Source organism: Pocillopora damicornis, chromosome 2, assembly GCF_964200805.1.
Source record: "Pocillopora damicornis chromosome 2, jaPocDami1.2, whole genome shotgun sequence".
NCBI classification, from domain to species: Eukaryota; Metazoa; Cnidaria; class Anthozoa; order Scleractinia; family Pocilloporidae; genus Pocillopora; species Pocillopora damicornis.
Window position 1 is genome coordinate 13,046,614 of NC_142671.1, and position 19,082 is coordinate 13,065,695.

The 19,082-nt window shown below is 38.8% G+C and overlaps 3 protein-coding genes across 5 annotated transcripts in view; 1 reads left to right on the forward strand and 2 right to left on the reverse strand.

The window, feature by feature from the left end:
* The window catches only part of LOC149049956 (uncharacterized), a 9,579-nt gene extending 2,125 nt beyond the window's left edge, over nt 1-7,454 (reverse strand). The window contains exons 1-9 of one of the 2 annotated variants that reach the window (XM_089197599.1): nt 6,633-6,877; nt 5,479-6,519; nt 5,074-5,169; nt 4,838-4,976; nt 4,554-4,647; nt 4,269-4,434; nt 3,627-3,768; nt 3,206-3,457; nt 2,831-2,981 (exon numbers count right to left, since the gene is read on the reverse strand). In XM_089197599.1, coding sequence (XP_089053725.1) covers nt 2,831-2,981; nt 3,206-3,457; nt 3,627-3,768; nt 4,269-4,434; nt 4,554-4,647; nt 4,838-4,976; nt 5,074-5,169; nt 5,479-6,519; nt 6,633-6,733 — 2,182 coding nt within the window. In that variant the 5' untranslated portion in view covers nt 6,734-6,877. Of the gene's footprint in view, nt 1-2,002; nt 2,982-3,205; nt 3,458-3,626; nt 3,769-4,268; nt 4,435-4,553; nt 4,648-4,837; nt 4,977-5,073; nt 5,170-5,478; nt 6,520-6,632 lie in introns of those variants that run through there. The other variant, XM_089197598.1, reaches the window with a different exon arrangement.
* Nucleotides 1-9,571, forward strand: part of LOC113674837 (uncharacterized) — a 26,558-nt gene extending 16,987 nt beyond the window's left edge. The window contains exon 17 of the mRNA XM_027191333.2: nt 7,903-9,571. Within this exon, the coding sequence (XP_027047134.2) occupies nt 7,903-8,004 (102 nt within the window). The 3' untranslated portion in view covers nt 8,005-9,571. The remainder of the gene's footprint in view (nt 1-7,902) is intronic.
* On the reverse strand, nt 9,301-17,496 carry LOC113674839 (catalase). Of its 2 annotated transcripts, none has more exons than XM_027191336.2 (14): nt 17,394-17,496; nt 13,589-13,871; nt 13,178-13,308; nt 13,041-13,091; nt 12,733-12,912; nt 12,356-12,466; nt 12,138-12,218; nt 11,808-11,960; nt 11,579-11,723; nt 11,252-11,328; nt 11,095-11,148; nt 10,608-10,715; nt 10,144-10,215; nt 9,301-9,781 (listed from the first exon to the last, which is right to left on the reverse strand). In XM_027191336.2, the coding sequence occupies exons 1-14, from the start codon at nt 17,448-17,450 to the stop codon at nt 9,779-9,781; spliced, it is 1,506 nt and encodes a 501-aa protein (XP_027047137.2). In that variant the 5' UTR covers nt 17,451-17,496; the 3' UTR covers nt 9,301-9,778. The 2 variants fall into 2 exon arrangements, with proteins under 2 accessions (XP_027047137.2, XP_089053733.1); XM_089197607.1 differs by lacking the exon at nt 17,394-17,496 and adding an exon at nt 15,293-15,694.
* Between the last annotated feature and the right edge of the window lie 1,586 nt (nt 17,497-19,082).

The following is a 19,082-nucleotide window of genomic DNA, read 5'->3' on the forward strand; positions in this document are numbered from 1 at the left end:
GAGATAACATGCACACCAAAGATGCACGAACACTAAGCAAAGTTCAAGAACACGTATCAAGCTGTGACCTAATCGAGGAAGTTCTTCTCGTGCCCTATGAAGAACTCAAGGAAAAATCAAAGCATCTGGAAACATTAGCAGTCACAGAAGCTCGACAGTTTAGAGAAAGAGGACTTGTCCATATTTCTGATGAGTGTTACATGTTTTTCATGCGTATGGAACAGCTTCGAGTGGATTTGATGAATTCCAAGAAACTTCAACAATTCAAAGAACATCTTATAACGAATGCCTACGAAGAGATGGTGAATAACAAGGAATTAGAAAACCTCTGGATAACTTGTTTCCCCTCAGATGATGCTTGTAAAAGAAAGGTAGCTATGACATGAAATAATACTTTTTCTAACGGTTCTATCATTCCTCAAAGCTCGTATTAATTTAGGAGTTAAGATTATAGGCCACATTTGAAACTTAAATACGAAACCTGCTTGAAGATCCTTGGTAATAGCATCTGGAACACTTTTCCCATTTGATTTTCAGGAAATTGTCGAAAACATAAGAAAAAAAGTCATTCAGCGTTACGTCAAAATGGGCGGGTGCCAATATCTCCGCGACTACAGAATGGCACGACGCCTTCAAAAAACTGCAGAGCTGAGGAAAAGAGTAATGGAGCGAAACAAGAGGCACTCCCAGAAAAATGACAGAATTCCATTTCAGGTAAATAATGCATAAATACTCGCAGTTGGCAACGTACCATACCACTTGCGCCTGCGAATAAACAGCAGATATGCTCTCTCTTTAAGATTTCGCAGGTGGTGATTCTGTATGTGTCGGATTCTGTGGGCAATGTTAGTTCTGTTTTGGAGAACATTGATCTGTTGGATCGAAAGAAAGTGATTCATCACAACTGCTTCGTTCTTGCTGGTAATTACGTTGAATAAGGGACAAAAATGGGGCAATTATCAGGCCTCGTGTGTGAAATTTGATTATTTATTGCTTTTAAGTGAATGCTACGTTAGCATTTAAAAACTCCGATAAACCTTGAAGGAAATCATTAGAAAGCTCAAATTTTAATACATGAAGCACTGTTCCAACAGAAATATTTGTAATTTTAATCATGATTTACATACAGTTATCCAAGGTTAGCAAATCTCTCTCCGTGTTTTCCATATATTCCTAAGGTTCACAGAGATAAGAACAAGTACTGACTCTTAACAGGGATACTGTCGAATATGCTACCTAGTTCCAACATATACTCATATTGCAGGATATACAAAGGGACCCTTCTCCTGCAAAAGCTATTTCCAATGGTAGACTTATTGGATTTGCAGAAAAACATAATTACAATGGTCTGACTGCCACTTTTACGAGGCTCCAGTTAATCCAGCTTTGTGAAGCATATGGAGTTCCCCATGTTAGCCGACTGAACAAGACTACCATCGGCCAAAGGCTGGCGCTAGCCATTACTTCCAGAAGAGGCATGTTAGTCCCCTCTGCAGTAGACTCCCGACAGTACACTGTTGTTAGTAGCGAAATGGATGCAGCAACGGGAAGAGTTTGTTTGAGGTTATCTTCAGTGTCCAAACAGTGTTCCCAAATATCAGGTACACATACTCGGCTTATAGAAAATCTTGTCTTTTTCTTATCAGTCCTTTCCTCTGCTTAAAACTTGAGCTCAGCAAGGAGGATAATGTGTGTACATTTGAAAGTAGCTGGTGCTTGCTTGAATGCCCAAAGGGCATAGGTTTCAAGAGGTGTGCAGTGGTGCACTCCGAAAAATTTTTAACAAATGTGGCTGGAGATAATGTGATGACTGATAACATGAAATATTTCCTGAAAACAGATCAAGGGGATCCATGTAGTACAGTCTAATCAAGTAATAACTCCCATTCCACAATTTTTTTTTCACAGAGGAACCAACTGTCTAGTGTAGTAGTGGAAAATATATTCTTAAAAAGGTGAGTAGTGTTGTTTCAGAGTTTTTTCTAGTCATTGTTGAGCACAGTTATTATGTTCATGTTTATTTAAGTGTGGAGAATTTTAAAACAAGAGTTTATTTCAAAAAGGACATGTGTCATTGCCAAATATATGAAGGTTTGGCTCCATTAAGCTAGCTTTTCACATCAAATTTGAAAGTACTGGAACAAATACTCTTCTAAATTAAGTTAATAGGTATTAACAAAGAAAAGTAAAGTTATTTTAAGATGAAATTTGTGAAATCGCAAACAAACTGATCAATGCCTCTCTAATACTAATTATTTAGGCAAATGAAGTTATTATAAATATAAATAAATAAATAAATACAAGTGCATCTACCTTACTACAAGCAATGAAAGTGACTACCAAAACATGAGAACACATTAACTGGCCACAAGACATTCATTTACAAAACCAAACAATTAGTGTAAATTATTCATTCAATTACTGTTCATTAAATTACTAAATTACGAAGATTTTTGGGGTATGTACAAGCAACAAGCAGAGTCAGTTATTGAGTGTACTCCAACATTGCTTTTTCTGCTGATAACTGTTTGTCCAAATCGAATTGAATTCTGTGTTGATTGTTGCTGATTGTATGTTGGATTATTGTTTTGACCATTGCAAGATCTTACTTGACAAAAGTGGTTTTCCACACAATCCTGATTAACAATGGCTGGCTTAATGCATGAATGTGGGAAATACTGGAGTTTTACTTTTACCAGGGCATGGAAGCCAAGGCACATTGATTGTATATCGAACCACAATTTACTAGAGATAAAGGATGAATTGTCATCTGAGCTCTTCTCTCTCCAATCCAACATAAAAGAATAAAAACTGTTCAACTTTTTCAGCCTGATGTCCCTGATGTTTCTTATTGGACATTTCGAGTTGAACAAGTCAACTATTTCTGCAGTGTGCTGCAGGAGCCGAAGTGCAGAGTCAATGGGGGTTCCATTGTCGAGCTCTTGGCCTTCCATGGAGGCTATAATGTGATCTCGATAACTCTATTAAAAAAAAACAAAACAAAACAAAAAATTACCGCAACCTAAATTACTAAGAATTATTAAGAATGCGAGGAAATAAGATATGTGGCTGAAAATTGGTTAGGATTTATTACCAGTATTTTGACTGTGGCCTTGTTTCAGGAAATGGGGAATGAAAAAAACAAGCATTTGACCAGTAAATAGTTTACTTGTAGGAAACCATCATTTATCTTTATAATGCTAACCTGCATCATGAAAAGCATTTTTTTGTCAAGAACATCTTCTGCCAAGTGATTTCTCATCCTTGAAGCAGGATCCAACTCAATGTGGCTGAGTGTAAGCCTTTCGTGCAGTGGAAGGGAAAAACGGGACTGATCCCAATGGAAAGCATCTTTCCACTGCCTCCAGACTATACTTTTGCCTCCAATCTTCAAGCACCTTGGTTTCTTTGATTGGTTGCTTTTCTCGATGTTGTTGCGAATTTTCTTGAAATTATGCTATAAAATTCAAGAAATTTATCTTTAAGTAGTGGTTGAATGACATAACATCAGACAGGGAAAAGTACATGTACATTTACAAACTTAAGATCAATCACAGAGGAGACACCCAATTGGATAAATTTATGGATTTATGTAAGTTATTGGCAAGTGAAGAGTAGCATTTTACCTTGCAATCCATGATAAACACCATAGGATCTCCTGTGTGTAGATTTCTTGTGGCGAAGTTGCTGGCTGCAGGGTCTTCCTCAAAATGCAGTTTGATAAACTGGCGATTGCAATCAGCACCATCAAGGATACACCAATATATACTATTAAAAGAAGACTTTGAAGTTAATCAGTTGCATTTTATCTATTTTTATTTTGACTGAGTCTTATATTATGCTTCTGTATTCCTTTTTTAGGTTGTGAATGCTGCATCAGTTGTAGCCAATTCACAAACTGCCACTACATGTGTGATCTTCATTATGAAATACACTTCAAATGGTATGAATTGTTATGCCTGCTAGACATCTGTTGACATCTATTATTATTATTATCTTTTTTTTACTCAACTTGTACTTGTTGATGAAAGTTAAGTAGGCTCTAGTAGAATAGGTTTTAAGTTGGAAATTTAGATACACTACTATTTATCAATACAATCCACTACTTTTATGAAACATTTTAGAGGAAATTCTTTGGGTATCCATGTCAAAGTAATACATATTAGCAATAGTAAAGCTTGCCATATAATTTTTCTTTTCTCACATCTGCTCAATTAGCTGGTAGTCATTAACTTAGGAAAGGGCATATTGTATAAATAGTTAATTACCTGAATCCTGTTTCTGTCATCTTCTGTACTCCCTTCCAAAACTGTAAATAGAGGTCTGTTGGGGAGCAGTGCCCTGAAGGAAATTGGGCAATTGGGAATCGAAATCCACAATCACTCAGGAAAATGAACTGCAGCACATGTGTGGCGAGTGAGGGCTTGGCATTACCTGTAAGGTTAACAGGTACATTTTACACTCTGCAGTTACAAAGTTAGGACAAAAAGATATTTTGTTTACTTGGATAATGCTGAAAAGATTTTGTGGTCATATCAGTATACAAATCTCACCTAGTATTTTCTCCATGTGATCATGGGCTTCTCCCAATTCCACAAACCCAACAAGTTTGTGTTTTCCGTTTCTCATTACCATTTCAAGATTTTCCTGAAAATTTATATAGAAATGTATGTTAGAACTTATAACTAGCACAACAACAAAATGGGTTTATGAATCTTGCAATTCAGAGTGCATTTTTCCCAAGGTATAATCAAAAAATCATCACAACTGTTTTTTTTTTAGATTTGCCTTCTATAAAACAGAGCATTTTCAAAAATCTATCAGCCTAATAATGCACCTGAATTTTCATCTCATCGATTACAAATCCTCCCCAGTAGTCTTCCTCTTTGAGGTTTCTTGCTTTTGCCTCCATCAAGCACCATTCCAATATCTCAGCATTCCACCCATCTTGTTGTTGGACTCTGTTTTTATACATCCTTATAATGAAAACATGGAAAAATGTGTTAGACTTAGTTTTCAGATGTAAATTTTTTTTTTTTTTAATGAAACCTAGACATAGACATTGACACTTGCCTGATTGTCTTGTTACTTGGCAACTTGATGAACTGCCTTAATGGGTCAAGAACATGTGGGTTCTTGGTATATAAATCTATACACAAGCGGATAATCCTATAATAAAGCCAAAAAGAATTTAAATGAAAAGAAAAAACATTGAATAATATTACTTTATATCACTATCAATGATCTTTCATTTTTTGGTAAAGCAACTTTAGATGTTAAAAAAGGTATACATTGGATGTTAATCAGTATTACCCTTTTTTTTTTTTTTTTGGTTGCTTTAATTCCTGCTTCAAGGGACAGTTTTGGGTTTCTTATTTCCTTTGGATTGTTGATAACTTGAAGCATAGGTCCATGTAACTCTAAATTATTCCTCACCCTTTGAGGATGCATCAAAAGTAAAGAGGTGAGGGAACTTACTTAGGATGCCACCTGTGACCATTCTTGCCAGCAGTCTGAATATTTTTTTTCTGTTGTTCCCAGAGGCATTCCATTTCTTTGGGAATATTTTCTTTTTTTGTGGCCCAGAACATTGAATCGAGGTCTGCATTATCCTCTTCATCAACCACCAAAGCTTCGCTGTCATATTTGCTGCGCCAATATCTCTCCCTCTCCTCTGCATGTTTTCTTCTCGCTTGTTCCTGAGCGACTTGGTCCACCAATTCCTCTCTAGACAGGAACCGTTTGTTGCATTTGGGAGGAATGACCTGCCTGTTAGAAATTCGTTTTTGACGCCGTCTGTTGAGACTAAAGAGCGTGCGACAATTAAGGCATTGACTGGTGGCCCCAGACTTGCAGACCACTAGACAAAGGTCAGAAAACACTCTCGTTTCTGGCTCCTTGGAACAATCTGCAAGGTCCTGAAGCTGGCCTGTTGTGTATGGGGATAGGGTAACAACTGCTTCACCCTTTTCCAGAACAAATCCAAGGCAGATGGGTAGGTTTTCCAACCATTGCAATAGGCAGGGGATTTGCCCAGGAAATGCTGGAGTTGTGCTTCCATAATTTCTCAAAACAGACTCCAAATCAACAAAAGAACCATGAGATCTAATGGTGTAGCTTGCCTGAAAAGATTGAGACAACTTCACCGACAAGTCCAGGGTCAGACGCTGAGAATTGTAGTCCATTTTTTCACGTCTAGAAAAAATGTAATGTCCTGGGGCGACACATTCCCTTGTCCAGGTTTGGGGAATTGAAATTTCTTCCAGAGTGAAACCCAACGATTTTCCGATACCACCTTCGGACCTTCTAATATTTAAGTACGCAGCCTTGCGATCGCTTCGTGGTCCACGTTTCACGTGCTTGACTCTTTCACCCCAGAGATCTTTTATGATTTCGCCTAACGTAATTTTCGAAAACGAAGTTAACGATTCGCTATTCTCTTTGTCAGCCACACTGTGGCTGATCACGTCCCTAGCAAAGGTAAGGCTACCTTCAGCATATTCATAATTTGAAATGAACCTGCAACGAAGGAAAATTATATATTTTAAACTGAATTGAATGGATACTGAAATAAACTACACATGCGGACATTCAATTTGTATACCAAAGAAAGCGTTCGGATTTCGACTCACCAAAATTTCCAATAGTGCAAACTTGAAACTTTGCCACTCTTTACTCTCTTCTGATTCGCTTCGCCGTTAATTTCACCGCATCTCTTCCTCTTCGATAGCATTTTCGCGAAAATAATCGAAGCTTAGATGCTCACAGAAAACCCCGCAGAATATTCAAATTTTGTACGTTGTTTATCCGTTTTACTTTGGACTCGCTGTCTGATTGGTTGATTAGCACAATAGGTTAAGGCGAGGTGCCTCTGTGGGGATGGGGTAAGTATTGTACATTAATCGACCGTACCACTCGCGGTAGAGAGAAAATTGACCTCGTACCCAAGTCTTTTACGCGGCCGTGTCCAGTCTTCGTGTTCAAAGCATAACCAGAAAGAAGCGAACTTGGAAATTCAGGTAGAAAACACTCGTTTCCAGCGAAATGCGCGTGAAGTTTTGGTATTGAGACATGTCCCAGGGTGCAGCGATCTTAGATCGTAAAGTGTGGCTGAGAAAAATGCCGATCGGGAGGATTTTCGGGGCGCAAATCACCTCCGCGTGGACCAAGGTCGAAATCGGAGTGTGCAGCCTTGACTTCGTCTTTTGACATGGTTAACAGTGATGGTAAAGCAAGCTTAAAACAGCAGAAATCGCTAGAAACTACGACGGATACACAGGGCATGAGTAAGTTTTTATTGATTTTACGTGTAAAATATTCAGATTTCGAAATATTTATCGTTGTAAATCGACCATATGTCGTTCCCCATACTATGCCTTATAACGTGTTCAAATTTTCAACGGTTCCTCCCGTAACTTAACACCGAGTCACACAACGCGTGACGCGTTCATGAATTCATCGTTGGCTTTTTCTCGAGACGTGAGCTTGGGCCGCCTATGGTGAGATATAATTCTTTCTTCAAAAAAATTTTTCAAGTTGGGAGAGCGTTTTGCTGTAATTACAAGGTATTGACCAACTTCTTTGCTACTTAAGCTTAAGTCGCACTAACCTCGATGAACATCCGTTTGCGACTGTTTGAAAGCGTTTTGTTTCGCACACTGTAAAAGATATTTTAGGGGGAATAACACAGTGACCTCCACTTGTAACAAACTTTTTCTCGTTTGTTTGTCTTTGAACAGGTAATATCGGCGAACTAATGTCCGTGTATATATTTTGCATATCAAGTGGAGGGTCACTCTCTATATACTTTTCCTATCGTGACGACAAGAGTTGTAATATTTTCGAGGTTTGAATGTCTTTCTTGCTGCTGTGTAGGTCACTTGTGCTATTTTGGTTTTGCAGAGCCCTGAATTCTTTTACAGCTCCGTTAAAACAGACCTATGTCTCCCGAACATAATCGAAGTTCTTCAGTTCACCAAAGAGTTAAAAGAACTATTTGGGTAAATCAATGCAGTGAGCCTCAGCGTGACCTTCTGATGCAGGATAGTATGGTCTACATGTATGAACTAATTTGACGTGAGTGAGTCACTTCGTCTAACCGGGGCACAAGCTGCGTGCGTCAGACGCCACCCACCTTTCTACGCGCCGTGGATCAACACGGAGCTGTAAAGGTAGCGACACCGGGGGATGGCAACAATCTCCCCTGCAGCAGGGTGATCATCGTGGCTACCCAGCCCCAGCCTACCTTTGGGCGCCTGTCACACACTACAGACAAACTAGTGTGTGGAATGAGTACTTATCCAAACGTGGGGGGAAGAGAGGAGAACAATGCAAGCAGATAGCGTGTCGCAATGCCCTCGCAAACCTCCCTGAAGTCCTCATATTATAATGGCGAGAGCGCTGCATTGACTTGGTTTTAACCTTGCCCAAATTGATATAGCCTCATTAAAATTTCAAACGAAGCTGGCCACCCCCCCTCCCCTGTGTTTAAAGGCTTCGCATCTCATCTGGCATAGCAAACGATGTTACAGATATTTAACGGTTTCGGATCCCAACAAAGCTTTGTTATATCTACTTTGCTTGCTATTACGGTATGAGACGATCATTTCTTTCTCCAAACTGAAAGTGTTTTTCCTCTTGGAAGGGAAGTGCAGTCAAGTCGTTTTTTTCGAACATGTACCCAGGGTAACGAAACCGACGTGATCCAGAATAATGTTGCAAAGGAGAATCATTTACCCTTGGCACAACCGTTTGATTCTACCGTCTTTGCTTATTTCGTTATACATCTGTTTACACTTTGAGAGCTATCGTGATCGGCACCAAGTTAAATTATACTTTTTCTTACATTAACAAGGGGAAGTGAAGGCGGTACTGACAATACCATTTTAAATGTACAGTTGAGTGTGGCTTTATAAATTATTAAGGATGACTGCTAGATCATGTTTACAAGTATCCAGTATGATTTATGGGATTATCCCTTGATGTTAAAGTTATTGGACTTCTGTTGTTCAAAAAATTTGAACGGATACATACGCAGGATGCACGCAAAGTGATCCAGAAAAAGAAATTACAGAAACGAAGAAAAAACCCAAGCAAAGAAAGGAAACAAGAAACAAACATAACAAAGCAAAAAGAACAGGGAAAGTAAGGTGATGGAAGTGTCTCTCCAGATTTGAAAAATAGAATGGCTGGTCATACCGGTGAAGGGTGGGGGAGGGGGTGGGGTGGGTTTAGCTGGGGACGTTTTCTGTTTTTTGAAGTATCCCTGGCTACGCCCTTGTTTACTAATTGCCAACAAACTCGATTAAAATCCAACTTTATTGGATAACGATACTTCAGCCACCTAGTACGTGCAACAAGAAAAAAAGTGATATTTGACTGCTTATCTAAGTCAAAGGTCCTATTAATCTTGAGTTTCCAAATGAAAATTTCAAAAAGTGGGTTTTGTAACCATGTAACGTTTTGATTACAAGCTAGAGACATGTTCTCTTGTTTTAAGTTTACGTATGTTAAATGTTATTCATTAGCTATTTATTAATTAGTTAATTAAAAAATTTCTCTACGCTCAAAACTTGCAATGCAATTACTGAGTGTCACTGACTACAAGCAAGAGACATATGCTCTTGTCTCACTCTTACGTAGGTTTAAATGTTATTAGTTAACCATTAGAATGCTCACTACAATCAAAACTTGTCATGGGAATACTGAATGTCACTGATCGAAATGGCCTTAGTTGTTGTGGTCATCTCCAACAATCTCAGAGTACGTGTGCAGTGAATTACTGTGGAAAAAAGATAAGTAAAGAGTAAGAAACGGCGCACGTCTCAGATCTGCGTGTCGGCGTGACAAAAAAACTTGGGAATGGCAATTTGGTATCAAAACTTGGTAAAAAGAACTAGTTAATGCTGGCGTTCGTCCCTGAAAAGAACACCCTTTCAGAGGATCTTAGGCTGATAAACGAAGTTATTGCAAAAGCTTGGGGGGCTTATGAAACAGCAGCTACCAAAGCACCAGATGACCGTTTGTCAAATCGATTCAATGTCTCCAATGTGTCGGATTTAATGAACCCATGCCCAAAATGTAAAAACAGGATGATCTAAATATCAAAAGTTGTGTTTATTTCATTTCACAAGTGACACTTACGTTTCTGTACTCGTTCAATTTCGCTCTCAGGCGGTTACCAAAGTCAGCATGAACTTGGGAAAAGTTTTTCACCTGAAATGTAAAAGTAGTTAAGTCAATTTTTCTCTTGGCTTGGGAGAGATGAAAAAATATTTTCTGACAACAGAGCACTTAAGTTTACAGAAATGGTGGAATGGGCTCTGTAATGTGTTTGACCTCCAACTCAGTATTTTTGGGAATGGAACTCAACGAAAAGGCGAACCTGAAGCACTGAATGGTTGTACCCCTTGCTTTATTCAAAGCTTTGGTTGCATTAAAAAATTGGTTCTTGTTAGAAGTCACGAAAAGCTCTCTACATTTAAACTTGGTCCTTGTTAGGAGTCTCAAAAGGCCCTCTGCCCCACGGCAGCAGTGCAGTGCCACCGAATTGTAAAGAAGGTGAAAGAGCAGTGTAAAAAGGACAGAGTTTGCAGTCAAATACTTACAGCTCTTTCCTGGAGGAAATCCTTGGCGTCCTTCAGATGACCGGCAATGGCACACACCAAGCGTTCTTTGGCACCTTTGTCCAGGGTTTTCTCCCAGAAAGTTGTGACCTATAGATTCAGGTTACGATTGATACAAATTAACATTCGTTTTGCAAACATTAATGTCTTTAGAATAACAACTGATATATATTTAAGATAATCAAGGTTTGAGAAGATAAGATCAAAATATAGTTACAAGTTTTGGAGAGCTGTTATTTGTTCTCTGGACGTGATGTTGGTGTTGTTGTTGTGGAAGGGAAGGACAAGACGACTCCAAAGCATTTTATTTTGATCTCAAGGGATGTGAAAATGGAGTACATGTACTAAATCCATTACAGTGCTGATGTCACGTGTTGTATTACGGGAAGCACGAGGATATAACTTCTGATAACAATGCAAATTTATTGCACTGTCATGTTGAGTGGGTAACAAAGCTTTCAAATCCTACCTGAGAATAGTTGTCTTCATCCCCAGTCTCATAGCGTTTGGCATCACCACTCACCTGCAAAATAGCAAAAGGATGAATTTCGTGAAAATTGTCCCCAGACAAAAAGTTCAGAATGAGGTTAAACTCGTCCGCAGTAAGCGTAGGCTATTTTTCTCACCTGACATGTGTGTGGCTTATACTTCATGTCATCCTTGGGTCCACTGAAGCTGTTGGGATAGTAGTTAGGGCCCGGCTCTGAAAAGCATAAATGATAGAAAAATCGGAAATTAGTTTTCAGAGACAAACGATTAAACGTTCATTTAGACAACTGGAAAACAAAATGACGCTAGTTGGGCAACTTTCCCAAAACTAAAAGACTCTTTTACAGCTATTTATTGACGGTTTATTTTGACTTGAAAATCGACGAGGAAGAACCATAGTTCAACGGGAAGGCCATCGGTTCTATTGTAAGATTTGAGTTACGATACGATGCCTCAGGCCTTACCTGCGACGTCATAGCACTGCGGTCCGTCCCTTTGGTAGTGGTGGGGACCTCCACCCCTTGTCTTGTAAGGACAGTTCACAGGCAGTTGTAAGTAGTTGGTTCCCAATCGGTGGAGATGAGTGTCGTGGTAGGAGAACAGGCGGCCCTGTAAGATCATTTGTTAAACTTGGTAAATTCAGACTTTATCTTGAAAGACAAATACGATTTACTAGGGTGACCTTTGTTGTACCTGAAGCATTTTGTCTGGAGAGGCCTCAATTCCTGGAACCATGGAAGCGGGGTTGAAAGCACTCTGTTCTATCTGTGCAAAATAGTTCTTTGGGTTCTCATCAAGCACCATTTTTCCAACTTGTATCAGAGGGTAGTCGGCATGCGGCCAGATCTACATAACAAAGATAAAACAAAAAGGCATCAGTACTTTATTACTTTCAGGTGTTATCGAAGTCTAGAGAATAACAGCAAATAGGTTATGCAAGTTCTCTAAATTTCCAGAGATAACTTGGAATCATTTTTTCTCTAATGGAGTGTTAGCGTAATGGAAAAGTTGAATTTAATCTACCTTGGTCAGATCAAATGGATTAAAAGAGGATTTTTCTGCCTGGTCAAACGTCATCACTTGAATGTACATTGTCCAAGAGGGCTGAGGAAGGAGAAAAAATATTCATTTTTTCCTGTAAAATTTATGACAGTACATATACAGATGATCATTCTGACTATGACAAAAATAAACAGAGTGAACAAACATGAGGGGGAACTTACATGTGACTGTATACTTACATATTTCCCATTGGAAATTGTGTTGTAAAGCTTCCTGTTGCTGTAGTCTGCGTCAGAGCCTGCCAGCCGCTCTGCTGAATCAGCAGGCAAATTTTTTATTCCCATATCAGTCTGTAACGGCAAGTAATAAACTCAATAAGTCATTCGAAAGATACCAGCATTAGCATTCGGCAGACCTTTAAGCCCAGAGGGAGTGTTATATGTTGATTTCTTGAAAGCTAGGACTGTGCAAACAACTTGACGCCGAGATGATGTTACTGTTTCTTTTGATGTGGCAAAATCACTGTTCCGTCATAGATATTCATATGAAGCTACTTTGTATAAGTGTTGTTAGGCTGTGCTTTCCCTATAAATACAAATAGATATTGAAGTCATACCTTGAGATGGAACTTGCAGTAGACAGCCTCCCCTTTTGCATTCACCATTTTGAAAGTGTGACTTCCATATCCATTCATGTGCGCGTAGCCATCAGGAATGCCGCGATCGGCAAACAGGAAGCAGACTTGATGGGTGGTCTCAGGACGCAGGGTGATGAAATCCCAGAACATGTCGGGGTCCTAGACAGCAAAAAGGTCGCTCAATTTCTTGTTTCTTATTCTTCTGCTTTAGTAATTGATTGGTATTAAAATCTGGATCAGTAGTTTAGGACGGCATGTCGGGACATTTTCTATAACTGGGGACTTACTTTCAAATGAGTGACAGGATTCCTCTTCTGAGTGTGAATAAAACTGGGGAACTGAAAAAAATAATCAAGGCGATTAGAAAACCTAAAATGTTTTAAAAACGTTGCAAAATTTTCACACCAAAGGTTTAAAAACTTACAAAGATTGGGTCCCTGATGAAAAAGATTGGGGTGTTGTTTCCAACAAGATCCCAGTTTCCCTCTTCTGTGTAGAACTTCACAGCAAAACCGCGTGGGTCACGAGCTGTGTCAGCACTGCCAGACTCGCCACCTGAAACGTTAAAAAACAATGTTGTTTCTTCTGATGCATCTTTAATCTAACAATCAGTTATTTCATCAACGAAAATGTATTAGATTATGAAAAGGGACGGAAACAAAAAACGAAGGCACCAGCAGCTTAGATGAGACTGACAATCAAAGGAATGAAAGGAGAGTGTAAGGACCTAAGATGTGACAAGCTACTGCGGCTATTATGTTACGAACAGGTTAAATGTGCTGCCGGCGTGTCGTGGGAATATTTACTGAACTTGTAGTTTAGTAACTACGCTTACCAACTGTTGAGAAGCGTGCCAACAATGGAGTCCTCTTTCCAATCTTATCAAAAACTGCAGCCTTGCAGTATTTGGTGATGTCATGTGTGACCTCAAAGTATCCAAATGCACCACCTCCCTTGGCATGTACCACTCTCTCTGGGATCCTTTCTCTGTCAAAGTGGCTCATCTCATCCAAAAACTGCGCGTCCTGCAGCAGGATGGGCCCCCTGGGCCCTGCTGTCATGGTGGCTGTCTTTGTGTCGATTGGGCACCCAGTTCCAGTGGTGAGAACATCACGCTCCTAGACACAATAAAATATGAAAATGTGACTACAATGTTGACCTTTTGGCTTCAGTACTCAATTACATCTAAGAAATGGTCAGTTGCTTCCTTCCTCTTTCTAAATGTAACTTATAGGTTAGAATCTCAAGTCAATCTTACTGATTTTTTTCAAATTGGATCTTGTGGAAAGTTAACGGAAACTTTGGCATCGAATTTTTTTCTGGGAACACCACGTGGGGTAAATCTTCGGTTGTAAAATAATCACTCAAGTTTACTCATGTTTCTGCAACGTGCGCATTAATCACCCTATTCGCAATATTTTACGGAGATTCGATGTGACAGTTGTGCGCAAAATCGTACTACGCTGATAATTACCCATTTGGGATTGAAAAGTGACCAGCTCCATTGAGTAACTGTGTAAGATAGTTTTTACCACAAATAATCCCGTGTCACGTGTATGTCGTGCCACGAGTTCGTAGGCGTGATCCTGAATCGACTCTTGAAGCTTGTTATATAACAAAACGGGAATGTTGTTTATTTTTGGAAGGGGGTGTGCCTGGGGGCTGAAGGTCCTCCACCCGTGAAACGCACTCAATAACTCACACACGAATGTAGTGGTTTGTATGGGCACTCTGATTTGCAATTTCCATTGCAGCTCTTTTACTTATTTTTCTCTGGATTTAGCTCGAACAGTTCTTAAGTGTGATCAATAATCTTGGCTGAGACAACTCCAGCTCTTGCAACAATCATGATCTTCGATCTTCATTACTCGACGCATCGTTGATTTTTCACGAGTCGTCGGACTTGTTAGAAATGGCAAATATAACAAAGACCTTTGAGTCCTGAAAATCGTTGCAACTAAAATAATTAACGCTTCGCAAAAACACACCGAAAGTACATTTCTGATATACATTTGCAATAAGACAAACGATTATCAAGATTCTGACGAGGGAATTACAATCTAATCAAAACAAACTAAATTCTGAGTTATCTCGTATGATTTCCCTTTTGTTCGCATGTCACGTAGTGGTTGGTAACTATTGTTTCCAATTTAGTAAGATACACATTTTAGGCTTACTTTGAGGTCTCTATTTCCTTGCAAGAGATATCTACACTCTCTTAATTTAGTGCAAATCAATCGAGGACGGGAAACAAATTATCGTATCGTGACAGATTCCAGCGTATTAAACTTTCCTTAAAAGACTGTAGGAGGGAAATTGCTTTCAAGCTATAGAACATATTTCTTTGTCGTTTGCTCCCAGCCAGTAAAATTGTTATTGATCCAAAATTTCCTATTATCAAAGGAACTGTTTCGATGGTTTGCGGAGACAGTCAACTGAGGGAGCTAGTCGCACAACGAGGTACGTATGCGGTCAATATTTTTGGCATCACTCCTGCAGCTATGAGCATGTAGTTTTAGGTGCAAGGGATTTCACAAACCTTCTTTTTCGCAGAATAGGCGCTTAATTGTTCAGATGCTTTTGTTCTGTTGGCCATTTTATCACTTCTCTAGAAGATCGGCCGAAGCTTGTTTTGGCAAATCCACTTACGTGTAATGTCTTAAAGCTTTGAATAATTTTTGACGTTAGCTGATCGGTGAACAATACCATATACGTCACTGTTTACCATTCGACACTCGCTGGTCAATATTTGGGATGTCAAAACCACTGTGGGTCAACAGGTAGTCGATGGATTTAATTTAAGACCATGGTATTTATTTGACCAAGAGATACCCTTGGCTTTATTTTTCGGCAAATGAGCACAAACAACGTTCTTTCAGCATTAATCAATTAGCACGCTTTTGTATGGAGTCCGTGGGTGAGAGCTGAGAGTTGTAAAAACCTAAGACGATGTAGACCTGCTTCGCAATTTTTAGAACTTTTCTCCTCTCCTATTGTCTTAGTCACCTCCTAAATTTCCGTGTAATCTTTCCTAAATTTTTGTGCCTCTTTTGACGTCACAACCAAATTCAAGTCGTTGCTGATATTGCACAGGAAGTTCCAAACTTAACAAAGGATATACGTCATTAACGGCTCATAGTGAGGTCCAGTCTGCAATTTTATGTAAATTTACGTTCACCTGTAATATTTTTTTAGCCTATTGTAAAAATTCACCAAACCGAACCGGATGGTGAATTATAATGACATTGTTTTAGTTCATCCAAACAACCTGGTTTGTTTTTCCTAAACTATAATCCTCAAACCAGATGAAAGATATCAACGTTAAAGTTTTAATTTTTTGTTTACTGATAATCTGCTCGAATTGTCTTGTTAAGCCTTTCCAAGTCTTCTTAGAACCTCAATTTATGTGAATAACTTCCTCGATATTGATCGCAGGATAACTTCTCTGAAATTTTGCGAAGTACGGAAATATTTCTTTGTAAATAATAAGTGTTGTTGACACATCATCAAACCAATATTTACACTAGTAAAGTTATTTTTCCTCCTCCTTAGTGAACCAAAATTCCGTTGTTGTTCAAGTTGCTCGAACGGGGTTTGCCGAACACAATGACGCAGCAAATAACGAACTCTTGTTAATACATAAATCATTCTTGCACATGACAACCGCGTTGATATCATGGCTTAAAATTCCTAGATTTCAAAATAAATATTTTCTTGGCAGGCCAGGAGGGTAGTATATCATATATCTAACCACAATTACAGTCTTGTCCACTTCAGCCGGATAATTTCGAGATATTTCGCAACAATATAATCAGCGCTTTTGTAACCGAGAGATTTTGTGCAATTTTAGACTGTTTTCCATCCATCTTTACATTTTTTTACCTTATGTTTGTACCCTAAGAAACCAAAAAGTTTTAAAATAAAACTCTCTCTCCGCCGACAACTAAATTTGTTTAGATCGCGTGACGACTTAGAACTGACGGACTACTAAATGCCTTTTATACGTCAGGAATAAAACTCATAGTTGTTCTCGCACGAAACATATCATGTCAAAAACACATTTGCATCCCTACTGTTAGAAGATAATAATTAACAACCGCTCGAAAGCTTTTCGTCACCAAAAGAAAGGATTAATAGTCTTAGGAGAGATATCTCTAAGTTGGATGATTTAAATGCAAGTATTGATTTCGCCCTCGCTTCATCGTCATTTTCCGCAAATACTGACGGTGAAACTTTCAGAAACTATATTTTCCAGTCCATAGAAAATTCTCCATTTTAGTCACACTGGCTGTATGATTCTTACGGAATTTCTAGCCATTTCAGGAAGATTTTTCAGCCGTTAAGCGTGCAAGCACCGCTTTCATGTTCGTTGCCATATATTAATTAATATACACATTACTGGGGAGCTTTTTCATTATGTGGACTCCAACAGTCTTCTCAGAAAAGTCATGTGCTTCTTTTCAAGATGAAACATTTAGAAAATGAATAATCCGCACGGTGAAAGTAAGCGTACAAACATGACCTTACAAACGACAGCTGGCACTCTAGTGAAAATTGCGACCCTTCAAAATTGTTTATAACGAGAAAATATTACAAATTTTAAATAACTACTTGTTTCGATCAATGAAAGATAATTTTACCTTCTTAGTCTTTGCATAATCAGCAAGTTGTTCGGATGCTTTGTCACGAGTCGTCATTTTTCTTGAGGGGAGATCTTTCGGGCAAAAAGACTCTTACCGCTTTGAGACCTGAAATGAATTGTAACGCGTTATTTAATGCACCCAAATTGCTGAGTCACATCGAAGAACGCATGCGTAACGCAGAATTTTGATATTGGTTCAGTGTGGACGATATAATTGTCTTCATGAGTTATGACGTGAAGCTTGATCGTTTTTTCTTTGTCAGTCCCTTCATTTTCGAATCACCACGGTTGAAAGAGTTTCACGATAAAGAAGCCAGACAATTTTGATTATTTGTTTATTACGAATTCTGGATTGGACGAGCCGCCATCTAATTCGTGTTTAAAAGTCTTAAAGGTAACGAGGAATGAAAAACAAGGAGTCGATTCAATGCATTGCGCTTGCAAATTTAGATAAAGTTTGAAAGAGTCGGGCTAGCTAAAAAGGTCAGATGGGATACTTGCAGTTTTTTATATAATTTTGTGTATCCAAGTCCCATTTTAACCCTTTCGCTCGTCTTTTGAGTTGCGGCTTTCCTTTTACGTGATAACTGCTGAAAATAGCATCTGCCGATGATCTATCGCGTGCTGTACGTGACCGCTGGAAATTGAAATTATTTCAATGTGACAAAATCGAAAAACCTTCTAAACATGCATTACGGTTTACACCGATAAAAAAGTTTCAGCTTTTTTAAACTGACAATTAAAACTGACATGGATGTATATGCAACATTTTATATTAGTCTGTGCATCTCTTGCAAATTACTTAATAAAAAATCGGGTATCGACGATTACTTCAGAGCCTTTTTACTGGATGTAAGACTCATTTTTATACCGGAAACGTTGCGGGAGCTTCGAGCTAGCAAAATAGTCAATAAAGAGTCTTTTACATTATACTATTATTTACGGCTATTATTTAAGATTCAAGAAAGTTCTGACAACGATAAAGGGAAACAGAATATTGGTTCATGACAAATTTTATCCACTGCATCAGACTCAACCGAGTGAAGTTTATAAGTTTTCCTTTACATCATACAGTGTGTACCAGGGTAAGATTATCAGACAAGTAAACTTACTAGGTTGTGTGATGGGTGTTTGATAAGGTGCATGGGATGGATAGGTTAAGTCCACAAGCGCGATTCACCCATCAAGATAAAAGTGAAGTGCAATAGCTAAATGATTTTTTTGCAAGTGCGAAGCGTGTAGTACTGGAGTGCTAATTTGAGACCCCAAATGAAAAACTGACCAGTTGACTATTTTTAGTGCAGTGTGGAAAAATTGATGACAGGGAAGCCTTGGTGCTTTCCTATAATTTGCTTTTCCGTGCAAAGCAAAAGGAATCACCTTAAGTTAAGGTGTCTCATGGCTGGGGCTCTGGAAACTGGCAAACCACCAGGTTTAACAGGTTGCCTCAATAGAATCTTTACACCACCCGTTAAATATGGAAAAGAGTGGTCAATACACCTGTCGAAGATGCGTGTTTACGGGTTGAATCAAGCTTTACAAACTTGTGCTAGAAGATGGTTTTTTTTTGTTACGGTACCTATCAAAATAAAAGCTTTGATATTGACCTCGCCTCCTGAAAACCAACGTAATTCATGAATCAGTGATCAAGAACACTGAACACATTCAGAATTTTTAATCCTGGCAA

Coding starts and splice junctions, on each gene's coding strand:
- LOC113674839 (XM_027191336.2), bottom strand. CDS start 17,450: ATGACGACTCGTGACAAAGCATCCGAACAACTTGCTGATTATGCAAAG. Junction 12,467..12,732: donor ACTGCAAGTTCCATCTCAAG/GTATGACTTCAA, acceptor TTGCCGTTACAG/ACTGATATGGGAATAAAAAA. Junction 11,961..12,137: donor ATCCATTTGATCTGACCAAG/GTAGATTAAATT, acceptor TTTGTTATGTAG/ATCTGGCCGCATGCCGACTA.